At 40.6% G+C, this 26,490-nt stretch overlaps 1 protein-coding gene across 3 annotated transcripts; it reads left to right on the forward strand.

The window, feature by feature from the left end:
- Nucleotides 1–1,528: 1,528 nt before the first annotated feature.
- Nucleotides 1,529–26,391, forward strand: zranb1b (zinc finger, RAN-binding domain containing 1b). Of its 3 annotated transcripts, none has more exons than XM_085369766.1 (10): nucleotides 1,529–1,618; nucleotides 2,665–3,738; nucleotides 11,136–11,323; nucleotides 15,363–15,516; nucleotides 16,321–16,392; nucleotides 17,149–17,347; nucleotides 18,416–18,536; nucleotides 18,944–19,073; nucleotides 22,595–22,824; nucleotides 24,559–26,391. In XM_085369766.1, exons 2-10 carry the CDS (start codon nucleotides 2,757–2,759, stop codon nucleotides 24,778–24,780), a joined length of 2,298 nt encoding a protein of 765 aa, XP_085225892.1. In that variant the 5' UTR covers nucleotides 1,529–1,618; nucleotides 2,665–2,756; the 3' UTR covers nucleotides 24,781–26,391. The 3 variants fall into 3 exon arrangements, with proteins under 3 accessions (XP_085225892.1, XP_085225890.1, XP_085225891.1); XM_085369764.1 differs by lacking the exon at nucleotides 1,529–1,618 and adding an exon at nucleotides 1,629–1,770; XM_085369765.1 differs by lacking the exon at nucleotides 1,529–1,618 and adding an exon at nucleotides 2,085–2,142.
- Nucleotides 26,392–26,490: the final 99 nt, after the last annotated feature.

A 26,490-nucleotide genomic window follows, 5' to 3' on the forward strand; every position in this document is an offset into this window, starting at 1 on the left:
GGGGGGTAGCATTTAAACTGAACTTACCGTATGAGCTTGTCTCAGTTGAGTGTTGTGGTATCAAGCAGCAGTTCTCAGTCTTGGTCCTCACTCTTGATCCTGGTCTTCAAGCCCTAGAAAATTTGTTTTGTTTTTTAAAAACAAAAATCCCTTCTGCCATCCTATCATGACCAGATGGTCAGATGGGAAACCAAAAGGACAGAAGACCACTGGTGTAAAGAGTGCGAGACCTAACATTGTTAGGATTGTATACCTTTTAAGCTCCAATACACTCATGTACTTACTGTATAGGATGACCTTTCACTTCCTCCGCCCCCAAGTGGTTCATTGCAACATAAACACCTCCCCAAAGCACAAAGTCCAGAGCGCAGATTAGATCTTCTTGGCTTTTATCTGGATTTGTGTACTTGACAATAGCTGACCAAGGACTTGCTTAGATGAGCACAGAGAATAAGGTTCTTGAACTGGGAGGGTAATAAATGAGACATGCATATGTGATATAATGCCTCTTTGTTTTGTTATTGCGATGAACAGTCTTCATTGAATGCTTTAAAGTTTCCATTTTTCAAAGACATTAACATGTAAGTGGGTGTAAATCCTCATACGTGCATTTTATTTGGATGCATTGTCTTTATAATGTAAAGAAAACTTTGTGCTTAGAAGAGTTTGGGATTTCCTGGGAAGAAAAAAAAAAAGCTAGTCATAGATTTTAATTTTATTATTATTTTTGCATGTGAAAAATGAATTGGGGAATCATTAATTATTGTGGAATATAAAAATCTGCTTTGATGATAGGAGCTTCTCACCAATATCGTCACTAGTTTCACGCTGGGAACTGTTGATCAAGCTGTCATGCATTACTGCAGACTGCTTGCTGCAGTATTTTTTTACGATGACATCATCCTTTCGTCCCTTTTTAGGGGGGAATACCACGTGGTTGATTGCCAGAGATGCAACATATTGCGATGCATAAATTATAAAACAAACACATTTTACTCTGACTAACTAAGCCTAGCGACTAAAAGAACGGGCGCTCTAATGGCTCTTTTCGTTATTTCTGTGATATTCGAGTCTGTTTTGCTTTGACTGAGCCTTTTAACAATTGGAATGAGAGACGTAGAATGTGATTGGTCCGTGTCAAGGGATACACATGTGTCAACCAATCGGCTTGCTCAGCAGATTCGGGTGGTAAATCCTGATCCTGCCTCTGACTGTAACACGGCCCAGAGCTCTCTGCTCTCCCTCGTAGTGTATTTTTAAGCCCTGCCTCGGTTGCTTCCCTTCCCTGTGCCGCCATTAAAGTCCGTCCGCTTGGTGTTTGTGGAAAACGGGAAAATGATTTAAAAACTCAGAAGAGACAGGCCGAGGGACGGGACCTGGGGAGGGGGGAGGGAGGGTTCTTGCTACGCGGTATGTGTGGACTGTCAACTGCCAAGTAAACGGCGCCCCCAAAAGAAGTAAATATGCGGCTAGTTTCGTCCAAGTGAGAGGAGCCTGAGTTCGGAGTGGAGTTGGTTTCTCCGACCGGGGGTGGGGTGGGGGGAGAAACTCCATTGGTTTTGGCTGCACCGGGCGTGGGGAGGGGGGACCGAGGAGTGTAAACACAGCAAAGCAAAAGGTGAGGGTTACAGCGTTAAGACACCTTCTCGTAGAGTTGATAAGGGCCTCTCAGACGGTTACGAGCAAAACATAATCCCGTAACGTTAGCGAGCCGCAGCCAGCTAGCTTGGCCATAAATCCTGGATGGCAACCGAGCGGTTGTTATGGAAGGTAAGTGACAGCTAGCTGGTTTCGTTAAGACACGACACAGCCGTACAGTGTCATTTGTTAGTTTACCACTACTGGCTGTAAATCACACTAGTCAAATGCTTATTTAAATAAATTCAAGTATATTATAGCGGAGTGTCTTGACAGTTTTGCTAGTTGCTTGTGAGTACCAAAGCTACTTGACACAGTTGTTTTCAGAACATGCAGCTCACAAAAAAAATGTTGAATTTCTCACTGTGTGTTGGTAAACTTGGGAGGCGTGGCGTAAACAGTAACGGGACTACAGACCTGCCCTGTCGGAGCCAGCCTTATCTTTTATTTTGGTGTTCATGGTTCAGAATACAGCGTGGGACACATACAGTTGGATCATTTAAGGTCTTAATTAGCTTTACGGCGAATTTTCTTTCTGTGCATAAGTCTCTTAACCAGTCACGCGCCTCCCTGCTGGGCGTCAGGTTTCATCTGTCCTTGTCTCTTATTACCTTGCCTGGTTGTTGTAGGGCGCATGTGCCTGGTGTATATAACTTAACTGTATGTGTTTATAGTCAGTGTTGCACTCTAGGCTGCAGTTTTGCCCTTGCACTTTGTTTTTGTGGGTCTCTAAACAATAGTTTGGTTATTACTACAAATTAATACCAGATCAAGAGTGGGCATATCTGTTTATTAAAATTTTGTTTGCCAGTCAATAATTTGAATACACAGGTGGCTGTAAATAAGTAGGCTTTGTTTGGGACATTTGGCAGTGTATTTTGCTCATTTAAACCGAGAAACAAGCTAATTTTTAATCCCTTTACCTTCTTGAAGTGTTTGCCTTTGATTAATAAGATACTGTGGTTTGTCTTTTTTATTATTTATTTAACATATCTGTTTGGGTTTTTTCCCCCCTTTAAACCTTAGTGTGCTGCTTGCTGTGTGATCTCCTTGAGAGTGGATCTGCCAAGCTGAGTCCCTCTGAACGGCAGGAAGCCTCCCTTAGCGGCGGTGCGACGATGACCGAGCTGGTTGCCAAGTGGGCCTGTGAATACTGCACATACGAGAACTGGCCGTCAGCCATCAAGTGCACCATGTGCCGCGCTCAGAGGCCCAGCGGGGGTGCCATCATTACTGAGGAGCCCTTCAAGTGCAGCCCTGCCCTGGATGCCAGTGTGCATCAGTGGGGCCCTGCAGACCTCAGCAACAGTCCATCTCAGGGGGGATCTAGCTTACTTATTTGTCCAGACTCCAGCGCCCGACCCCGCATTCGCATTGCTGACGTACCTGAGCCTAGTAGTAAGTGGTCGTGCCACATGTGCACCTATCTGAACTGGCCTCGAGCTATCCGGTGTACTCAGTGCCTGTGCCAGAGGCAGCAGGCTCAACAACAACAACACCAACAACAGCATGGGCAGCATGCAGCCCATCAAGGACATCATACCCAGCAGCCACGCAGCCCCACAGAAACACCCCAGACCTCAGGCTCTGGATGTCGCCCCTCTCCCCCAACCACCACTACAGACACTTGTGAGGAATATAATGACCGTAACAGGCTCAACACTCATACACAGCACTGGACCTGCACTGCCTGCACTTATGAAAATTGGGCCAAGGCTCTCAAGTGTGTTGTGTGCGATCACCCCACACCCAATAGTCTGCTGGCTGAGCCCATCGAACTGGCATCGGAACCTGAGAGTCAACAATCATCCTCAAAACTTGACCAGGACAGGGACAACAGGAGGGCTGTTGTTGGCCACATGGTTAGTCAAGGAGTAGGAGGTGTGGTGGGTGGTGTAGGGAGTTGTAGCAGCAGCCAGAGGAGGTCACCGCCAACGTTAAAGCGGGAGTCAGAGGTGAACATGGACTTTCAGAGGATTGAACTGGCATCAGGCGCTGGGATTGGGAGCAAAGAAGATCTTGAGGTGGATTTCAAAAAACTCAAGCAGATTAAGAACAGGATGAGACGGAGTGATTGGCTGTTCCTCAATGCTTGTGTTGGTGAGTTTTTAAGGATGGATGACTTCACTGAAGTATGTTTGACTTGTATTTTGCTTATGTTATGAGATGGGCAGTGAGTCAAGTGAATAATATAAGGCAAGCTAACACCGTGAAATGACATTTTTCCCAAATTTGTGTGAATGATTCACAGTATGTTGCTTAACAACCTGCAAGGCAACTATTTACTAAGCAGTTTATAGAACTGTATCTAGATTATCTTGAATGTAATCTTAACATTGCAGACACACTATGTATGCTTGGAAGTCCTCTGTATTCAGCTAGTAAAAAATTCACTATAAAGACAGCAAGTGTCCTGCCACCCACACTGTACACTGGCGAATGCAGAGTGGGAGGAAGGATGCGCATTGTAGGAACAACTAGTTTTTTCTTTTTTTCCCTCTCTCACACCACTGTCTTACTCTTTCTCTTGCCTTTTTCATGGATGAGTAGCGTTTGTTCTGTATGCCCACTCAACCTCCCGTCTGTTTTCCTTATCTGTCCCTCTGACAGTTGATTATTCTGTGTTATATATACTGTGTTATATATGCACAAATTTGACAGTCATGCCTGCATTTGGTATCGCAATGAAGTCCTTTTAGTGATTAAAAATTGTGCCTTTTTTCCTGCTACATTCCTCAAAACCTGTAAGAGCAATATCACTGCAGATAGTTTGTTTCTGGCTCTGCTCTGGGTCTCTTGCTGCATGTCAGATGTTGAATTCCCTCATGTCTGTGTCGCTTGTTCCCGTGGGACAAAGTCTCATCTGGTCAAAAATTTCTCTTGCAAGTAGGCATGATTTTGTTTAGGCTTATTCAAGTGTTAACATTCCTTATCTGATTGGAAATGTCTCCTAATTCATTCCTCTTCTGTTAAAGGAAAAGAAATCAAAGACATCTCTTTAAATTCACTCCCTATTTGGCAGGTTCACTAGACATACTTCGGAAAGTTTTATATCAATATCTGCCTCATGCCATCTGTTCTGATCTGAGGAATAATATCTGTGTTTATCAGCACAGACATTATTCTGTGTCTTAGAACTGCTGCTCATGTGGAACCACAGACACATATTGTTTGTTTTGTCGTTAAGGTGCTCAAATGCTGCACTACTGTTAATAAGAGAAAGTAAATAACAAAAAGTGTCAATAATCCTCCATTTTAAAAGTATCTGGTATACTTTTAAGTATAAAATGATGCTTTACAAAGCTTTACAAATTAATACAACCTTTGTCACTTCAGTCAGCATTGACACATCAAACCTGCTTTGGATAACCTTGGGCTATGTTCAGCATGAGTTCTACAGATACATGCTATAAAGACGGCTGCAGCTTCTGGGTCTGAAACGTGAAGCCTCTGCAGATGTGCCGATGCGCCTTAAACCTGAGAAGCTTTTCATACCCAGCAGGGCCACTTCTATTTGTTGCCAAAAAAGTTCACTTGTATAGAAGTCTACTGGAAAACTGCCCTCAGCCCACTTTGTGATCTCGAGCATTTTCTTGATGACTTTTTGGTTAAGTCACTAGATTGAAGAAATTTTGAATAAAACATGAAGCTCAGTTTGTAAATTATGGTAGTTATTAGACACAGAAATGAGGATCATCCAGGGTTATCCCTATTGGTTAATGATTTGTTAATCTTAAATTGTTAGCCCATTACTCTACAGTGTCCTCACTGTCAGAACCACTCCTTGCTTGTCAGCTTTAATTAGAAAACATTTGAAAAAAAGATGGCAATGGTGAAAACGCCCAGCTTGAGACTTGAGACATAACAGGTCTTCACTAACAAATGGGAGACGTCACGGTGGTTATGTGGTTCTACATCAGGCCTGGTCACGGGTTCTGATCCTGCATGAAGCCAGACTAAAGCGTGAAATATGAAATAACACGTCATGCAAGAGTAATAGAAATCACATGTTTTTAAGGCTGCATGTTTTGACAAACAACATCTGTTGTGCTGCCAAAAATTTTTGTGAGCTGAAGTTCATAGACATACACCGATCAGCATGAAAACAATAAAATCACCTGCATAATAATATGTAGGAATCCCTGGTGCTGTCAAAGTAACTCTGTTTTGAACATGGACACCTCCTTGGGGTGTCTTTTGGCATCTGGTACCAGAATGCTCACAGCACATCCTTTGGGTGAAGTGCATAATAGGGTGTGTCCTGAGCAACACTGGAGTAATTACTTATAATGTTTTGAAAAACCTAAAACCTTTTCTTACTTAATTACTCCCTGCAGAAAGGTAATTTATTACATTACTCGATATGTTCTGCAGTACTGTACAACATGACCTGAGATTTATTGTCATATAATTCGAATGTACAGTCCCACACATTGACACAAATCCCAGTCCTAAAGAGGATCTTTCTTTTAGTGTTTTATGAAAAACAGCCCAAAGAGCACTTCACAGATGTGCTGTGGCCACGGAGAGTCTACTGTCGCACCAGGTATGGGTACAAGCCCGTCTGCTCATCATAGCTTTTATTATTTGTTCAAGCTTTGGCTAATAGGCTGGGGTCAGCATGCACTCTGGATCCAGGGTTCTTCACTGCTAGCTTCATATGACCATGCCGTCTTTGCTGATGCTTACAAAGAGACACAAAGTTGTATTAGCAGTAGTGGATAGTTGTTTCTGCCACTTTACAGTAACATTCTTGTCCTTTCATGCATTAAAAATGAAAGTAATCTGAGCTCTTCAAAGTCTGTAGACCGTTTTCCTACAGAAGCCAGTTTGAATAGTTTATATAATACAAGTAACAGCATAATTGTTGATTAGGGACTAATGTAATTATTGAAATTGGTACATAAATGCATTATATTATTACAGAAAAATGTAATGTGATTACAGTGATGTCCTCTGTGAATTGGGATGGTTCTGCTGACTCTGCTTGCTGATGCTCAGTCACATAAGGGTGATGAGTTCAAGTCAGTGCTGTGAAGTTTGCCATGGTCCTCAAGCCACACCTGCACATTGTATTTTAAATAGATTGTTAATGTTATTCACTTCAGATTGTCACTGTCAGTAGTTTTAATGTTATGGTAGAATAGTGGATGTGACAAACAGCCTCTCACAAAATCAAACCTGTGATGAAGTGCTGGGGGCAAAGAAGTTAAAATTTCACTCCTATAGTTTTGAAACTGTGGTCACGGTTTCCCAATACCTAAAGTTGTTTACTGAGGAGCCTGATGCACTAAAATTAGCACGATCCATGTAAAATAAGTCAAAAATAGAAAATGCCTGTGGCTGTAGAACTTACCGTCACTCCTACAGTGTGCATGACCCATGATCCTTAAACTGAACACGTGTAGCATTTGTGTTGGTAAATAAACAAAATGCTTAGTATTATGTCATTAAATACCCAGAGGTTTTACTAGAGAACCACACTAATATGGGCAGGATGTGGTTTGGCATCATCTTCCTAAAATAAGCAAGGCCTTTCCTGAGAAAGGTGTAGTCTGGTGTAATTTTGAATTACCGGCACATTTACGGTTGTGCAAAATACTCATGCAGTGTGCGTAGATGCACCGCCATAACATGCTGACATTTAAACTTTTGCTTACTCTCTCTCCTCTTTGACCTGAACTTATTTTCTTGTGTTGCTGGCATCAAATTCAAAATAACCATACATTTTTCAGAATACTGTTCCTCAGATTTACCATTTGATATATTGTTTTTGTTTTTTTTTTTTTTAATTATCAGTTAAATAGGATCCAAATGATTTTACAAACCATCACATTCTGTTTTATTTACATTTACACATTTCAAATTTCTTTATTTTAGTAAAAAAGGGGAGTGCTCATACAGCATAAAGACTTGGATCCTCCTACTTTAGGAATGTGAAAGGAAACAGGTGCATAGTCAACGGAAGCCAATGTGAACACAAGGAATGTGCAAACATCAAACAAAATCATGTCCTCCTTTCCCGGTTGAAGGATAAAAGTAATAATGCAGCAATATTTCCACACATTTATACATTGTTGCTATATATATACTTATATAGTTTATGATATAGTTCAATCAGAACATTAATTTAATTCAGTCTTTACCGAAGTCTCATTGTCAGATATGGACAATATCTATCTACAGTATATGGACAGATTTTCCACAGTAAGGGTCCATCTGTAATGTCTCTATCTAGATGCAGTTGTAATGATGGATTGTTTTTAGTTCCCTTAAGACCATGAATATTAATAATATTATGGTATTCTCTTATGTAATATTTACTCCAAGCTGGCATTAAATATATGAAAAACAACAGAAGTGTATGCAATGAAACTGTTTCTTAATGCCTGTTTTTCCACAGTAGTGTTGAATTATCAGAATCAGAATACTTTATTAATCCCGAAGGAAATGCTAACATTTGTTACGATGCAGCATATCACAATGTTTATAAATCATATTGTTATATTATAAAATGCTAAAACAATGCCAACTTCATTGTTTTGGTTAGGTGTGACATACTAAGGGATTGTCTTGCTAGCCTTTCAGACAAAAAGCAGACTGGTGTGTCAATACCAGCAGGATGCTCAATATAATGTCAGACTACTACAAACCTCATTCAGGGCCATCATTTTGATATGTGATTGCAGGGAAAAGCCAACATGTTACTATTACACCAACAGTAACAAAACAATACACTAAGAAATGCCACTTAGCCAACCCACACAGTACAGAAGAATTTATTACTATAAAATGTGTTTGTAAATTCAGTTGCGCTTTATTAATTTGTGTTTTTCTTCTACTTTTACGTACTTTTTTCAGCAGTGCTCCTGTTAAATAAAGATGTCTAATATGTCCAATCCAGGTGTCCTTGAACAGGAAGGTATGCTGACAGAATATTTACTTCTTCTGTTTTTCTCTCTGAAGCGGCTGTTTAAACAGGAAACTGTACCAATCACAAATAGACTTTGAATCACCTACATCCATCTGTTGATTCTGCTATGATGGAGGCGCCCGCTATCACCATTATTGAAATGTGCGTCCTTTGTAGGAGAAATAGACAAGACAAGAATCACTTAGCCTGATCCATTCTGTCTAATTAGTCTGTCTTTAAGTGTATGTCTGTTTGCATATTGGAGCCTTTTGTGTTCACCAAAGGATCTGTGAGTACAGTACTGACTGCAGGGCTACAGGCACACCCACGCTAATGGAGTGTTTTTTGGAAAGTGGTTTTGTGATCCTTCTATCACGCTGCGCTGCTATTGTGTAGTTTCTCTCCTCATCCCTCACCGCGCTAGCCAGCTCCACATGGCACAGCAAGTCCTTCTACCCACTCCATGTCTCTCTCGCTCTCACTCACATGCAGATTATGCAGCTGAGCATTGTGTGTGGTCCTTTGACGCGAGAACAAAAGCGCAACAGTGTTTTAAGCTATCAAATGTACGAGAGACTACCACATGAGAATTTACTGTATACGCTAGAAATGGGAAGAGGATATTTCTGTGGCTGCTGTCATATTTGAAAGAAATTTACACTTTGATTTTGTTTTCATTACTCATAAAAACACATTTAGCTCAATGTTTTACTCTGCTTAAACTACTAATAGGTTATTTTGTCTCACTGTGGTTGATCACAGAACTAGAGGCTTGCACAAGAGTTATTATAGCTTTGTATTTTCTATCAGTTTTTACCCCTCAGCTGCAAAAGGTTGATGGGGTATTGTCATCACCCTGCAGGGCAAGCGTACAGGTGGCGTGGACACCCAAGTTTGTGAATGCGATAACTCGAGAACGAGACCACGTAGAATTTTGAAATTGATACCATAGGCGCATCTACTAGGAGGCTGAGGGATACCAGTACTTTCTTTGTTTTTTTGTAGGGTTAACTTTTTGTTTTCAGTTCCGTTTCAGTATTGGTTTTTCTTATTTAAATGTAGCATTTATTGTATAAGTGTTTTAATTATGTTTTTATATTAATTGCAATGTCAGGATTAGTTTGATGATTATAATGCTGATAATAATTTGGCAAATTGTAAGATTTACGAAGTTCAGAAGAGTGCAATAATAAAATTCAATATTGCAAAAATCAAAATAACAAAGACTAAAGCTGAGCACATTTCCTGTACCTGATTTTTTTTTAATTTTTTTTTTATTATAGCTATTTTTTTATTTACACAATAATGTTTGAGTTAGTTTTTTTTTTATTTTCTAAAATAAAGCTTCTATATAAATGTTCTTCACAATCTAAGAGGTATTCGGGCAAGAAGCTCATCACACATTGGTTTGTTGCTGATGGTTGGCTGCTAACAGGTGAGCCTAGCTCCGGTTGCCTAGGTAACCCTTTACCATATTTACAGCCCTGTGATTTGTCAGTTAGTATCCTTCGCTCTCATTGGTAGCCACTTCAATCACTCACCTCTAAGTTCTCTCCTCGCCACATCGAGATGGATCGCTTCTCCTTTAATTTGAGCTTTTTCTTTAGTTTAACTTAAACTTCATTAACGTTCCCTAACAAAGGATGTGAAAACCAAATATGTCAATTTATTTATTTCATTCTGAGCAGAACGTGTTCATAAAAGTCTCCGTCAACTTATATTAAAACATAAAGCTGACTATTAACAGTTCATGTCCGCAAATCACGTGTGTGAGTTCATGGACAAAAATTAAAATTATACTATAACTCAATTTGCAAGTAAACATACAATTTTGCAGTGCTTCATTGCATATGCAAAAGTTAATATATTAAAAAAATCTGCTGGTTTTTTTTTTTTTTTTTTTTTTTTTTTTTTTTTTTCACAGAATGACTCTTCCTGCAGTAGTGTCTCATTAGCTGGTAACTATTTGAGTTTGTTCTCTGGAAGTTGGTTGTTTCATTTACACTTTGCACCAGAAAAGAACAGACACACCAACAGCTGCTCAAACATATCCATCAACGCTTATGCTACAACATAAACATGAAGATTAAGGAGGTGAAAAAAACATCACACTGATGATCACACTCTGCCCCCTGATGTCTTTTCCCCTTGACTTCAAAGTCAGCAAAGTCTCAAAGCTGTCACAGCTGCCACAGAGATAAAGCACATTCAGATCTCCAATATTTCATAGATTTTAGTGTAGTGTAAACTGACCTCTGCGCAAGGTTGTCTTTTTATGTCTCTGCTGTGTTAAGACTTGGTGTGATTCGACTGCATTGGTCAGCACGTCTGCTCATTTCCTATTTTTTCCACAGCCAAAAGTGGACTGTTAAAGGATTTATTTTTCTCAGCAGAGCCTTTTCATTTTTATATTTTAAATGTCTTCATGAAAATGATTGCCAGTTAAATGCACAAAATTTGTGCTAATGTGGGGCAAAGCAGGAAAAAAAAAAAAGGTCTTCTCTTCAAAACTGTGTCCACAGTGATCACTTGGTAACATTGTTTATTGATGGGAGCTTTCTCCTTCCCCCTCTTTGTCTGAAAGGTGTTGTAGAAGGTGACCTGGCAGCTGTGGAAGCCTACAAGACATCGGGAGGTGACATCGCAAGACAGCTAACGTCCGACGAGGTGCGCCTATTAAACCGGCCCTCAGCATTCGATGATGGCTTCACGCTGGTTCACCTAGCCATCCGCTTCCAGAGACAGGACATGCTGGCAGTGTTGCTCACAGAGGTCAGTGCAGACTTGGTTCGCTTTCAGAAATCACCTACCCTAAGGTATCAACTTTCTGAATTATGTTTGTAGATTATCAAAGCACTAGACCATATTAAATACGTGACTATATAGGTCATACTGTGGATGATTAATTACAAGACGCTTTGTCGGCTGGGATCTTCATGTTTAGCTTTTAAGTCCTTGTAGCAGAAATTGTGGTGCCCAGTTTGTGTCTGTTTTCATAGGGCTTCAGCTGCACAGAGTAAAGGATTTGGGGATCTTGCCTGAAGTCCTTCAAAACGGCAGGAGCATAGTTGGCTTAAGTTGGCATTTTAATTGTTTTTAACGCTCCGTTTCACTTCACTACAAAGGCATACTTTGTATATTATAACTTCTGTGTTCTTTGTAGGATGTACTCAACTGTAAATGATAGTCTGCAAAGCTTTGCATATAACCAACACACAACCATGGTGGTCTCTTTTGTCTGTACAAGTGTCCTCGAAGTGCTCTGCTTTCCTCTCACAGTCCACAAATATACCTGTTAGACTCACTGGCGATTTTACAATTAGCTGCAGTTGTGAATGTGAGAGTGTGAATGGTTGTCTGTGTCTGTGTTAGCGCTGCTTACATGTACTGGTGACATGTTCAGGGTAGGGTTGCACAATTATGGCCAAAATGGTTATCACAATTGTTTGGATCAATAATAAGATCACCGTTATCTACTGAATTATTTATTGATTTTAGCGACAAAATGTTTTATTTATAAATGACACTCCCCTACACTGCTCCTTTATTTCCGTTGCATTGTTTTGCTGCTTGATGATGGACAATTCATACTAGCAACCATTTAATTATTTTTCTTGGCCTTCGTGTATTGATTACACTGTAGTTAGTGGTGTGTTTTCAGGTGGTTGAATGGGTTAGTTGTGTTGGTTTGTCGTGCAGACGCAGCTCTACAGGACTCTTTGAATATGGTTCATTCTTGGTTAATACCACTCGCCCTAAATCTGAAATATTTTCAACCAACCAATGATGATCCACTTCTGGGAACAGGTTCTTCACCTTCTGCTGTGCCAGACACTTAATTTTTGTTTTGTAGTTTTGTCATTTTAATAGGGCTGCTCAATTAATCGAATTTTAATCACGATTACGATCTGGGCTTTCAACGATCATTAAAAATGACTGAGCCGATTATTAGCCCCTCCCTCATGCTTTACTCTCGCGCTGCTCCGTGTGGCAAATCAAGCGCACTGCTCTGCATTTCGAATACTTAAGAGGACCCGAAGGAAGCTCGGAAAGCTAAGCAGAAGTTATTTGGAGAGGAGAGTGACTGCCGTTGGTTGAAAAGAGAGGTAAAAAAAAAAAACCTTCAGTGGTGTGGAAACATTATGGGTTCGCGGAGTCAGACGTGGATCAAGTAGACACAGTGTGTAAACTTTGCTATGGTGTCGTAGCTGCACCACAGAGCAACACTGCAAAGTTTACATTTTTCATTTATTTCTTATATTGCAAACATTTGCACTGTTATCAGTATTTGCACACTATTTTATATTATTTTTTAAAGTCATTATTCAATACATTGTTATTGTTAACCCTTTAAAGCCGGTCAGAGCAGCATGCTCGTTTTGTGTAACTATTTTTAAATCCCTGTAGAACCTGAACCGCTAAGCTAGCACAATAAATTTTTCTCCATATGAAACCAGAGGAGTTGTACTTACATCTTATGCCATCAGCTTGTCCTAGGTCACGGTTTCCTTCCACATATAGCTTTGCAAAAATTGCATAAAAAGCGCTTGCAGGAACAAAAACATAATATTCCAGAAACACGCTTTGCCGATCCGATCAGCTGTTCATAACACTTCCCACATTGAAAAAGACATCAACGGGAACTATCGCAAGTGACGTCATTTTCGCGGAAAATGTAGTTTTTTACTTGTAGGCCTTAGAACTCGAATTGCACTGCTGGAAATAGTTTATTTTGATGCACATGCACATTCTTTGCAAATTTGCATCATAGGATTGTTTTTTTTGTTTTTCCTGCAGTGTATATAAAAATTGCTGTATCTCCAAAAATAAAACTATGAAGACACTCAAAATAAATTTCCTGTGGTGGGAAACTATTTTTTGGAACTTTTTTGTATTTAAAGTTTTGAGGGATAAACCTCTTAAATTTCTCCAAGTAGAAATATATGTAAACAAAACAAAAACGATTTTCAATTTTTTTGTAGTTTATTGCACTTTTTTGCAATTAATGTAGTTACTATGGACTTAATACATACACATTATTAAAATATAGGCTATAACAGTTGTATTGATGTATAGCAACTTGAAATGCTCCCACAAATGGCACTACAGCATGTAAAAAAAAAATAATATAAGCTCTGGCGGACTTGGTTCTATGGTAGATCTTAAAGGGTTAAATAAATATCGTCAAATAATCGTGATCTCAATTTCAGTGAAAATAATCGTGATTATCATTTTTGCCATAATCGAGCAGCCCTACATTTTAATGTAGTGTTACTTGTCCAGGCTACATCCAGGAAACTTCATGCTGCATAATACAGGGAAAACCACTACGACTGGCACAGGCAGGCACGTCATCGAACTGTAATTTAGGGAGCGCTTGATCTGGTTTTTCTTTGTATTGTTGAAGCACACATTTTCAGTGTCGGCTGTTTGTGTTCATTTGTTTTGTGGGTAGCCAAAATCACAATCGTGATTGACATTCGATTTATTGTGCAGACCTAGTCCAGGGTGTACCCAGTCTCTCACTCAGGCTCAGCTGGGACAGACTCATACACCCCATGCCCCTAGCTGGAGATGCGATTAAGAAAATGCATGGATGGAAAGTAAAATTAGGCTCAATCTAAAAAAACAACAACTTTTAATTAGATAACACCTACACATGGATACTTTAAATAAATATTAAATAAGAAAAATACTATTGGTTGAGCTCTTCTACTCAACCTAGTAAATGTAGTTTTATTTCTGAATATGAGTATCTGCATGACCCCAAAATTGGCTTCAAGCTTCTTCTCCTACTCTCATTTAGTGAGATCAGCCAGGAGAAGTCCTAGGACCAGAGTGTTTTTAGGAAAGAGAGGGACTAAATTCAGCTGCACACTCCTGTTCCACAAACTGTATAATAATATGTTCCTCTGTCAGTAATTATTTAATAGCATTGGTATTATATGTTCAGCATCCTGGTGTGTCTGTGCAGTGAGGCTCGCTGAGTTCATGTGTGTCTGCTTGAACTGTGCATGTGCTGATGTTGATTGCACCCCTCTTGCCTTCAGCACTGTGATCCCGGATTATCTGTACACACACCTCTTCACCCACACTCAGCCGCTGCCCCAGTTTCTTTTCCAACAGGGTTAGTGAGTAACCACTGGATCATGTCTCTGAAACGCCCCAAAGCTGACACCTGCGTGAACTTGCTGTGTCCTGGAGGTGATTTAGATTTGATTAGTGAAAGTAAAATTAGCTCAGAACACAGTGAGCTAAGTCTTCTGCCTACAGACCCCAAAATGAATGACTTTCCCAAGTATTCAGACAGCGAATGTGGTAGAATTTGTTTAAATGGCATCTCCAGAAATTTACTAGGTTTATTTAAAAGGAGAGATAAATCGGATGCTTCACACAGTCATAATTTTACCGCTTTGCTCATAATCTCTCTCTTCATAGAAGGTTTTGGTTTTTCAGTCTAGGTAAGAATATAAAAATGAACTGACTTCTTTTCTTGTTCTTGGCCTCTCTAAATTGACATAACGTATCAGACAAAAAGGATTTGTTCAGAATAATCTCTCCAGATCTCTTTATCTTAACTCCATCAGATATTATCAAAGTCAAGTGACTTTCAGGGCGCTGAAGCTGTGACTGTTAAATTTTATTCTTCTTAGGCCTCGGTGGAGCAATGCATTCAGTTGGTTTTGCATTAGTTTGTGGTTTTATGGTTCTTTGTAGTTGCAGGAAATGCTCTTGCTTTTTTCTTATTCTGTGCATCCTGTACGCTTTATGTAGATTTAAATTCTCTCTCTATATGCTCTCCTCTCTGCAGGTATCCCAACAGGCAGCCAAGTGTATTCCAGCCATGGTTTGTCCCGAGCTAACAGAGCAGATCCGTCGTGAGGTAGCCGCCTCTCTTCACCAGCGCAAGGGAGACTTCACCTGCTATTTCCTCACCGATCTAGTGACATTCACCCTGCCTGCAGGTCAGCACTGCATTAGCAGACAAACGAGTAAATGCAGCCAGAAAAAAAACAGTTTACAAAATATCATAACATAAATTCCAGAAGCCGTTCAAAGTGTCTGTAGCTGAATAAACCCAGCCAAGCCATTCCGTCTGGCTTTCCGAGTGTGTATCAGAATGCTTGTTTTGTTTACTTCTGGCGTATAAGATTGCTTGTTGCTCGATCGCTGCGGGGACATAATGCCACGGTTGTCTGTTTCCAGCTGCCACAACATGGAGGCTACATTGTTTGTGTATTGTAATAGCAAACTGAAAATACCACGTACTGCCAACTATGCACCAGCCATGCTTGACTTTCATTCATAGCAAAGCCATATTTAGTGTTTTGCCAGTGTGTTTTGGTAAAATTGCAGGCATTCAGTGCTATTTCTGTTGAATTGTACTGTGTGGAACTGATCTAGTGGTTCAGTCTGAAGCTGGTAGCTAAGCTAAGGATTTTTGTTTTGCAGAGTGTTCAGGACATGCCGACCTTGGCTTCTGGCCACTATAGAAACCCATTCTGTTCAGTTCCACTAAGTCAATGCATTCATTTATTTTAGCTAAAGAATAAGCTACTGTGCTGAGCAGAGCTCAGGGCAGAGAGTGAAAGCCACGGGCTGTTGTGAAGAGAACAAAACATGGTGGCTTGAGTTGAAATGAGTCAGAGAAATTTTTCTGTCATTTTAGTAAAGTTTTACAGGTAGTTAAAACAAAGATGCACACATCTATCAGGGTAAAATGTAAATCAAACCAAGACCTGCTCCTATTCCTCTTCTTTGTGTTTCAGACATTGAGGACTTGCCTCCAGCAGTTCAGGAAAAACTGTTTGATGAGGTGCTGGACCGAGACGTACAAAAAGGTGGAAATATTTACTCTTTTCTGCTTTATGAACACATATCACATGCCGTCCTCAAGTATCCATGCACTTGTTTTTAGCATGTGAGAGAGAAACCAGATCCCCTGATGGTCTGGCTGCTTGGCACACAAGGGGAGTCCCCTCACAAACTGTATACTATAACAGGGAGGCAGCAGAAGGCTGGCTATGTTGTCTAACTGGTATTTTCTTGCTTGCAAACAGTTTTTTTTTCTTCTTCCTGTTTGTCAATCTGCCAAGCGCTCTCACTTCAGGATATGTACCAGTTGCCTTTGTCCTAATCAGCCTAAATGAGTTTTAGGAATTTCTTTGATCATTGCTGAATGATTGTACTTCCTTTCAGGTCACACATAAACGCTTATAAAAGCCGTCACCTTTCTTCCTGAAGGTCCCTTCTCTTTTGTGTAGCCTTCTCTGTGGTTCACCGTCTCAGTGTGTGTCAAACATTGTATTAGGCCATACAGTATCTTTATTTCTGTCTTTATCTCTTTTTAGGTTTCCTGTCATAACCTGAGCCTGAGTAGTCATTTGGTTTTGTGGTTTACAAGCAGACATTGTTATGTCACTACTATTTTCACAGATGTGAGCAGGCATTAGCTAATACTGAAACACCATGACCACTGTACAACCACACTGTTGCACTTCCTTGTACAGCATGTTTCCTTATTATTATCGTTATTGCTTGAATTTTATTTTATTTAATTTTTGAAGAGATATCCTGCCGTCTCCCCTCTTGTTTAGAACTTGAAGAGGAGTCTCCCATCATCAACTGGTCCTTGGAGCTGGGGACTAGGTTAGACAGTCGACTTTATGCCCTGTGGAACCGCACAGCTGGGGACTGCCTCCTTGACTCTGTGCTGCAGGCTACGTGGGGCATCTATGACAAGGACTCAGTACTCCGCAAAACCCTCCATGACAGTCTGCACGACTGTTCTCACTGGTAAGGCGACGCCACGGGGATTAAGTGTGTAGTTCGAGCTGATTTGCACTTGTCTTTTAAATCAATTCAAATTATGTTACATTGAATGACACAGTGCACCAAACATAAAATTTAGACAGGTGTTAACAGAAATTGGAGCTTGTATGTTGCTCTTTTTAATGACTAGTAGTTAGGAGACAACTTAAATAGGCAAAAAAGCTACATTTTTTTAAGTACTATAGTCTGAATAAACAGGGATATGTTTACTCTTAACTTATTGCCGACAGACATCCCTGTCTCGTCCAGTGTTTCCTTTTTTTTTGCTTAGCTGACCTTTTTACACAGAAACATTCGTGGATCATGAAATGACTGAGCTCAAGTGCACCACTGAAGGAAAACAAAAGCTTGACTTTCAAAAGTGTCAAGTTACATTTTGTTTTCCTTCAGCGTGTCTATGGAACATGTGGTTTAGAGGCCGGGGTCTACGAATCCTAAGTTTAGATTGGCAGCTTATAAAGAGATCAGAGACTTTGATCTGGAAATAAGAAACAAGGGCTTTTTTATTTTTTATTTTATGTCCTCAAAGATCTGTTATGACTCCTGCATCTTCTTAGTTTAATTGGAAAAACCCCCAAAACATTCTCTTCTTTAAACTTCCACACGAAATTATTTAAGTTGCACCCTGAATCACGAGTGGCTCCAAAATGATTGCGATGTTCCAAAACATGCTCATAGGTGCAAGTGTTCAGGCAGATGAAAATTGAATGCAGGCTTCTGGTGTCAAACTCACATAAATTGTTCTGTACACGAAAGAGACAAGAAAAAAAAAAAAGAAAACACATTTTTGAGTGGAGGGGCACGGAGTCTGACTCCAAAGCCCAGCGTGACTCACGTCTATTTGTGAGAAACAGTGGGTTTTTTGGTGAGATAATTGCTGTTTAGATATAATGAGTAATGCCATCCAGCCCAAACCACGACAGACGTGGAGGAATGTAGTCAATTGCAAGCCCACGCCTTGCTGCACAGAGGTCAAATAATGTCACAGGCTAAACAGTTTGTGTGCGTGTGTATCTGTGTGTGTCTGTGCAGGTTTTACACCCGCTGGAAGGAGTGGGAGTCGTGGTATTCCCAAAGCTTTGGTCTGCACTTTTCCCTCCGAGAGGAACAGTGGCAGGAAGACTGGGCTTTCATACTGTCCCTTGCCAGCCAGGTACATGTACATGGAAGTAAACACACTCACACACAAACATGGAGGACAGGAGCTTGATGTGCTTAAAACGTGACACGCTAATAATGCATGAATTATGCAAGAAGTTTTACTGCTCTTGGTGCAGTATACTTAACCTGTAATGCCCTCTGAAAGTGCATCCTGTCTGTCATCAGCACTTCTCTGCTTCTCACTGCTCTTTGTGACCTCACTGACTAAGTATTTGGGTGGGCTGTTATTATATCTGGGTGTGAAAGCTCATTAAATTAGTGTTTTCCATGTTTTCACATTTAGAGTATCCTGGCTGCATTCAAGAACCCTCATTTTATCGCTTCCCTGAGTCCTAGAGCATTGTTTTGTATTTTTCTGACTTTGTGTGTGTGTTTTTTTTGTTTTTTTTTCTTTTGCAGCCAGGATCCAGCTTGGAACAGACCCACATTTTCGTTCTTGCACACATACTTCGTAGGCCTATCATCGTCTATGGAGTAAAGTACTACAAAAGTTTCCGTGGTGAAACACTCGGGTACACCCGTTTTCAAGGTGAGCAAGAAATAACGTTTCGGTCAAATATTGTTTGCTGTTGTGCTCAGCATCATTCCAGCGGACGTAGAACTAGACTTCCTTTGTGAAATAGTTCCAGCCTACGTGTGTGTGTGTGTGTATAACTTTCATAGGTGACATAACTGCCCCTCTGATCCGTCAGTAATTATTGTTTACAACAGTTATTAGTCTAGTGTCTTTCATTTAATGGGTAATTTTGCTCCATGTTGCTCAAAATAACAAAAACAACATAAAATGCCAGGATGAGTCACAGGAGCACGGAGAATTCATATTGTGGTTGCAGACATCCAGATACAGCTGAACATATGAAAATCATCAACAGTCAAACAATCCTGAGAGCACCGAGAGCGGGGGCCACCTTTACAACTAGCAGTAAAAACAGTCTGGATTCAATTTGCCTGCTGAGTGATGCTGTACAGGGGATGATGAAAGTGCTATGTAAGGGCCAACTGCTTGTGGTAAAGCCTGCCTGATGGACCAGTGATTTACTGTTGCCAGGAGCCAATGTATACACACACATACACACACACACACACAGAGGAAGGGGTGCTTATGGGCGCCTATAGAGAGGGGTGGGGTACCTCAATTAAAGTGGTGAACAAGTGAACCCAGTAAAACCACAGCGGTTACTAGGAGAGTAGCAACACACAGGCTCCTCAATAGCGGTGTTGGTTACAGATGTATTCATGAGATGCGAGAGCTGCCTTTGTGTGTTATGGAACTAAAGAAATATGAGACACTCTGTGTTGTCATCCTGCATTGTTTTGTTTTATAATCAGTCTGGTATTTGCAAGTCAGCATTGACTGTTGTGAGACATTTATTCAAGCATTGCTTTCAATCCAGGGTAACTTTGAGTGTTTTAATTTCTGCTGAGCTATTCTTTTACCCTGATGCATGTCAGCACACAGTGTTCTCATAACTATTTCTACATTTGTTTGTGAGGGTTAGTTAGTACCTACTCTAGATTATAATAGCTTGTGTAAAACAAAGTCGTGTATGTGAAAAAGACAGTTTGAGAGTGAGAGTACCTCTATAAAAGCACATGTTCTAGCAGTTTGCTGGTCTGAAGCATTCAGGTATGTGTTCAGACAAATTCCACAATCTTCCCAGAAGTGGTCAGATGATGCACCTCTCTCCTAAAAAGAACAGAGCTTGGGTTCACAGTGTTAGAGCTAAATAAACCACAAGACATCTGGAACAATGTCATTTGAACGGCTGAGACCAAAGTGGAGATGTTTGTCTATAATGCACACAACCACATTTAAACACAAATGCCTCATATCAGCTGTCAAAGGGGTGCGCTGAGAATCTGAATGACCGTACACTAATCACCTCAACAGTGTGACACCAGTGTGTCTGCTGTGTTGAAACTACAATGTGCAGAGGGTAGATGGCAAAACGTGCATCTAAAGTCACTATAACATATCCTTACCGTGTTGTTGTGAAAAATATCAATTCATTACAAAAATCTGGATTTTAAAGACGAGTCAACATCTAGAGCCAGACTTGCTAACAGTCAGCAGCAGTGCAAAGCTTTCTTTCATCATTAAAAAGCTTCTGGATTTACTAAAGAGGCACAGTGTCAGTTTTGTGACTGCCAGTTGTGGATAGTGCTGTTTTTGCAGCTGACCTTCTGGCATATGTGTTTGCAGGAGTTTCCCTTTGAAGAGGAAAATATCTCAGTCACTCGAGCATGATTTGCTAATGTTCATGGCATGCAGTTTTACTGCAAATTCCCCTAAATCGAACACCAAAAAAAGCCTGTTCTGGTTGTGATCGCTGCTTCTAGGAGTGTTTATTTATTTAGACTGAGAGGGGGAGATTTTATCAGAAGGAGTGCCTAATTGGAATTTTGGTTCGATGGCTCAAAACTGTGAGTACAATGCCAACACTTTGGCTCTGTCCTAAAACTCTTCACTTGAGCATTTAAAGCTGAGCCCAACTTACTTTAATACTGGGATTTTCATGAAACAAAGCAGAAATTAATTAACTGAGCTGTTTATTTTTCCTCAGCAGTGTGCACACAGTGAACGACTTCTCTCTGCTATTTCTAGAACAAATAAAAGTGTATTCATTAACAGACAGACGGCTCATTAATAATTGTAAATAGTGTTTGTGTACGTACAGATCTCAGCTTTATATGGTGGATTAGTTCATAACAATGCAGCTCTTCTTTGAATAAATCCCGAGCTCCACCTGAGTCTCAGTCCTCAGGACCTCATGCACATTTTAATCCTCCTTCAGCCTCCTCTTGTTGACCTAAATGGCATTTTCAGAGGGGAACGTGTAAAACCTGAGCGTGCGCTGTATTTTGATTGGTAGGTTTGCATCAAGCTCTTCCTCAGCTTCCTCATTGGGTCTGCTCGTTTTTGAGACACTAACCTGCACCGCTCACCAAAGAAGGCTGATTATTCCCCTGTAATTGTGGCATCACAATAATCACTTTGTAAATGTGTGAAATTAAATGCATCATGTTTTATGTAGTGATTGATTGTAAATCCTTCCCTCCTGCTTGTTTAGAAGTTCTATGACTGAAGCAAAATATTCTCCATCCATCAATTATCCCAGCTGACTCAAAGTAAAACAGACCTTACTAATGCCCTGGAATTATACAGAATACACTTTGATAAATTAGTTCATAATCTGGATTTAGAGATCAGACATAGAGAGTGCTTGCAAGGCTGGATGAGAAGCAGATTTTCTTCCAGCAGCATGATCTTCAGAGTCTAGCTGTGCATTTAACAGGTTATTGCTGAAAATACAAAACAGATTATGATATGAAATGGAAAATACATGGTCAGATGGTCCATCGCAATGATCCTTTCATAAAAGACAGCCCCAGTGTATCCTATCCTAAAGGAGGTAGTGAAAGTGTTGAAACGCCTTTGGAGAAGTCAAACAGCTCCTATTATGGTACTTCCAGTTTATGTAATTCGGTTAGGAACTTAACTGAGCAAAATGAACTACTGGAAAATGCACAAGCTGTTGCAATGGACTAGTAAAAGACCATGCCAATCTCCAACTGACTACAATGTTGTGGGTGGGATCTTTAGAGAGTTGTGCATGAACGAATGTCCACAAACTTCTATAAAATGAAACGATATCTGAAAGGAACGTGACCTAAAATTCCCCCACAATGATGTGAGAGATGGATAAAGTCGTAGGGGAAAATATTATGTCAAGTTATCGCTGTTACAAACCTTTAAATCATGAGGTGTACTTAGTAGTTGTTTGGATCTTTTTTGTTTTCTATTTAAAGGAAGTACGTCATAATTCATCTTCTCCTTGAATCATAACACCAAAATAATTCAAAATATTCAAATTAAATATTTTAAGTTTGCTCACAAAAGTAGTAAACAGATGTGCATCCTTTTTTGTCAGCGTTTCAGACTCTGCTGCAGTAGTGTAGTAGTCTATTTTTTATATATTTGTACAGTATATATTTATGCAGTACCAAAAGATATAGTATAGTGAATTTGTGTCTTTTACGTCCCTCCAGGTGTGTACCTGCCTCTTTTGTGGGAGCAGAGCTTTTGCTGGAAGAGCCCCATCGCTCTGGGATACACGCGGGGCCACTTCTCAGCGCTGGTGGCCATGGAGAACGATGGCTTTGACAATCGCGGCGCAGGCGCCAACCTCAACACGGACGATGACGTGACAGTGACGTTCCTGCCTCTGGTCGACAGCGAGAGGAAGCTGCTTCACATTCACTTCCTCTCAGCGCAGGAAGTAAGGCACTCAACAGACGTGGTGTTTTTCTACTTTATTAAGTGGCTGCATTATGCTCATTTACAGGTACAGGAAAAGACTGTAAGGACAGATGTCGCCTGTATGCTTTCCATTTTTCTTTTTAGCTTTTCACCTGCTTTTAGAAACTACAAAATAAATTGCTTAGACTGTATTTAAAAGATGGATGTACCCATCATGATGTTACCCAATGATTTCTGGACTCCAGATTTTGGAGCCTCAGTGTGAGTGTTTTGGCCAGCGCTGTTAGTTGGAGGAGCCAGAAATGGCCACAGTTAGACCAAAGGGTGGAGAGTTGTTATCAGCTGGTTAGTGTGGTGCTTCCATAAACTATATGTGTGCAACAAACACACAGAGATTTGCTAATTAGTAACACTGAAGTTAAGTTCAGTTCTTTCTACAGCATAAAAAGTGGTATGAAAACACAGTGACCCACTTCCAGTGTTGTTTACTGGACTGGTGGCGGTGGTTCCTCTGAAATACAGCTTTGACGTAGCTGTGGGCAATGGTTAAATGATCAAAACTAACAGCAGCATAGCCACACAGCGTTTAACATTAAGGATTTAATTACTATTCCAGGGACGGTGCTGCCAATAATAAAGAAATTCACTCAGTCTGCAGTTCCTCTGGTGTCAGACGTGCAGAAAGGAAAAAGTATCTGAGGAGTTAGCAAATGCAGATCTAGCCAGTAAATAACAATGTCAGACTTGGAGCTGCCATTCTTTGGCTACGTTCACATTGCAGGCGAAAGCGCATCAAATCCGATTTTTTTGACGCTATGCGACCCATATCCGATCATGGTATGAAAGTGTGAACGGTACAAATCCGATATTTTCAAATCCGATCTGGGTCACTTTTGTATGTGGTACTGAATCCGATACATATCCAATGTTTCAGAAAGCGACTGCTGTGTGAACGGTCATGTCGCATTAAATCCGTCTTTTACGTCACTGACACAAGACAGACGCCAATTATCAGCGCCCGATAAGACATTGCGAAAGCTTCTTGGCCATCCGGTGAAACTGCTGGGAAGACAACGTTGGAGAAACGTTAACATTTTATTTGTACTGCATAATCTGCAGATTCTGACAGAAATCTGCAACTATCCTTTGAAGCACCGCTCCTCTCTAAAACAGCGATAAGGATAATTATTAGGTTATCTACATTATTATGTAAATAACAAAATAACTTAAAGCAAAAATTGGGAAACGTGAAGTCCGAAGTCTTTATATTAAGGGCCATCAGTCAAACAATATTGTTTGCTCTGGGTCTAAACAGAGTGCGTTGTGTGTGACATCTTCTTTTGCGCATGCGGGCCGCTTTGAGCGTTCACACTAGAGCGCGTTTGCTGTCGCATTTTTTTTGTAGTGTGAACGAGCAGACAAAAAAATCAGATTTGATCAAAAAATCGGAATTGAGCATTAAGACCTGCAGTGTGAACGTAGCCTTTGTTTGTGGGTATTAAAACTCTCCACTAGAGGCGTTATGCAAATGTGTTACATACAGAAAAGCCGTGGGGGAAGAACCTGTACTACAGACTAGCAGTTTCAGGAAGTTCAGCAGCAGGTAGATGTGGTCTGGACCGTGTCACTTTGTAAGCCTTGCTTCTCTTATTCTGTTCTGAGTTACTGTTCAGAAGGAGTAAGCGGTGTTTGGGCTGTAGTGAGGTGACAGGGCTCCCTCTGATGGTCATGTCTGTCCCCTCCTGTCCTTCAGATGGGTAATGAAGAGCAACAGGAGAAGCTCCTGCGGGAGTGGCTGGACTGCTGCGTGACAGAGGGCGGCGTTTTGGTTGCGCTTCAGAAAAGCTCCCGCCGCCGCAACCACCCGCTCGTCACTCAGATGGTGGAGAAGTGGCTGGACGGCTACCGCCAGATCCGCCCCTGCGCCTCGCTGTCCGACGGCGAGGAGGAGGAAGACGACGACGACGAGGAGTGACGAAGCTGAAGTGGAGGGAGGCTATCTGCTGGGGGGCAGGACTCCTCCCCCATCCTCTCTCTTTTAGTTTTTCTTTGAGTTGGGGATTTTTGTTGTTGTTGTTGTTGTTGTAGTATCCCCCCCCCCCCCCCTTTCCTGACACGGACAAACTGTGAAAAATCTTCAGGAGAGGGCAGGGAACCACGAGCCCCCACCAGACCTCCACCTGACAGAAGACACTACTGCTCTTCTGGCAAACACAGGCGCTCGGATATACACAAACACTTTTCTCAGACCAGCCTGAGTCTAACGGAGAGAAAAAAGATTTACGAATGCAAATTTTTGATTTGAGTTTTAAATGTAAAGGAAGAAAAAAAATATCTTTATCCATAGATGTAAATGCATGTGGTTGTAAAAAACAAACAAACAAAAAAAAAAGAGTGTAAGGAAATATACCAGCAGTGATTCAAATACTTTATATCCATTCAATATGGGCACTGGGGAAAAAAAGAAGCGCACATCCAAGTTTTTTCCAGATAAGAGTTGGCTTGTTTGGCTTTTTGTTTTCAAACAGGCATGGACAAAGCCAATAAATCTTATTATCTCCAGAAGATTAATGAAAAAAATGAGAGACTCTGTAATCACAAATGACTTTAATCCTTAATACTAAGCACTGCACATTTATTAAAACATTTCTATATAAATACAGTATCATTGCTTGAATTGAGGTCACATATGAAGCTCTTGAAAAGGGAGATGTTCCCTTCACAAGTCAAATCTACACTCACTAAGTTTTAGCGCACTAACGTTCATGTTGGATCTCTTGGTTTACCTTTTTCAGACTGATTGAAGTCGTGTGTGTGTGTTTTATCTTCTATGAATTTATTCTACATATTTATTGTTTGGAAACTTATTTGAGCTAATAAGAGCTTTCTGTATATTATTTTCTCTCTTTTTTTGTGGTTTTGTTAATGATTCAATCTTGATGAAGACACATTGCACAGAAACACTGTTGCCGCGAGGAAAGAACCAATCATAACCATCAATGAAAAAGTTTACTTGGGTTTCTTGCGTATGGTTTTTAGTACCTCATATGGATGCCTAAAACCTGGTGCTTTTATTTTTTCTGGGCAGGTGAGTGTGGACATAACCCCACCCCCCACCCACTCTGAGTCACGCTTGTCTAATCGCTGTCTTGTAGTTCCTGTTTGCCCCCACCTTCCTTACAGCCTGTGTTGTGGAGGTCACCCTCATGGTACACGTGACATCGCTGCCTCTGTAAAGCCCGTTTGTTGTCATCATGTGAACCCACTTTTATTTGATTAGTGACAGATTTCACCACGTAAAACCAAAGCTGACAGAAAAAGAAAAAAAAGTTGTTCCTTTCTCTCTCTTTTTGCTGTGAGTGTTTGCATCTTGTTTCCTCTCGCCATCGCACTCTGTAACCTCTTTGTGTTTCATTCAAGTCATACACGTTTTTGAGCATCACCTGTATGTTGCTTTGTATTTATGCAATAGTTGCAGTTGTGACTACGATGGTTTGTGGATTTAGGCGTGACTTCGCTAAACAGAGTGTAACACAAAGAAATGGGCAAAAATAAGGAAAAAAAAATAAAAGAACCTTTTTGAATGTCCAACTAAAACGCTTCCTGTCACTTCATTTATCAGCTAATGATGTCCTCAACATGTCCACGGGTTTAAGTGTGTCACTTTTTTTGTATTTTTTTTCTT

This window comes from Diplotaxodon limnothrissa, linkage group LG13, assembly GCF_057381915.1.
Source record: "Diplotaxodon limnothrissa isolate DT_005_m linkage group LG13, D_limnothrissa_male_GT1.1, whole genome shotgun sequence".
NCBI lineage: Eukaryota > Metazoa > Chordata > Actinopteri > Cichliformes > Cichlidae > Diplotaxodon > Diplotaxodon limnothrissa.

What these genes read in the sequence shown, in the direction of transcription:
- zranb1b (XM_085369764.1), top strand. An exon ending in GGACCGAGACGTACAAAAAG is followed by an intron (nt 16,393 to 17,148) that starts GTGGAAATATTT and finishes CCTCTTGTTTAG; the next exon opens with AACTTGAAGAGGAGTCTCCC. An exon ending in CTGCACGACTGTTCTCACTG is followed by an intron (nt 17,348 to 18,415) that starts GTAAGGCGACGC and finishes GTGTCTGTGCAG; the next exon opens with GTTTTACACCCGCTGGAAGG.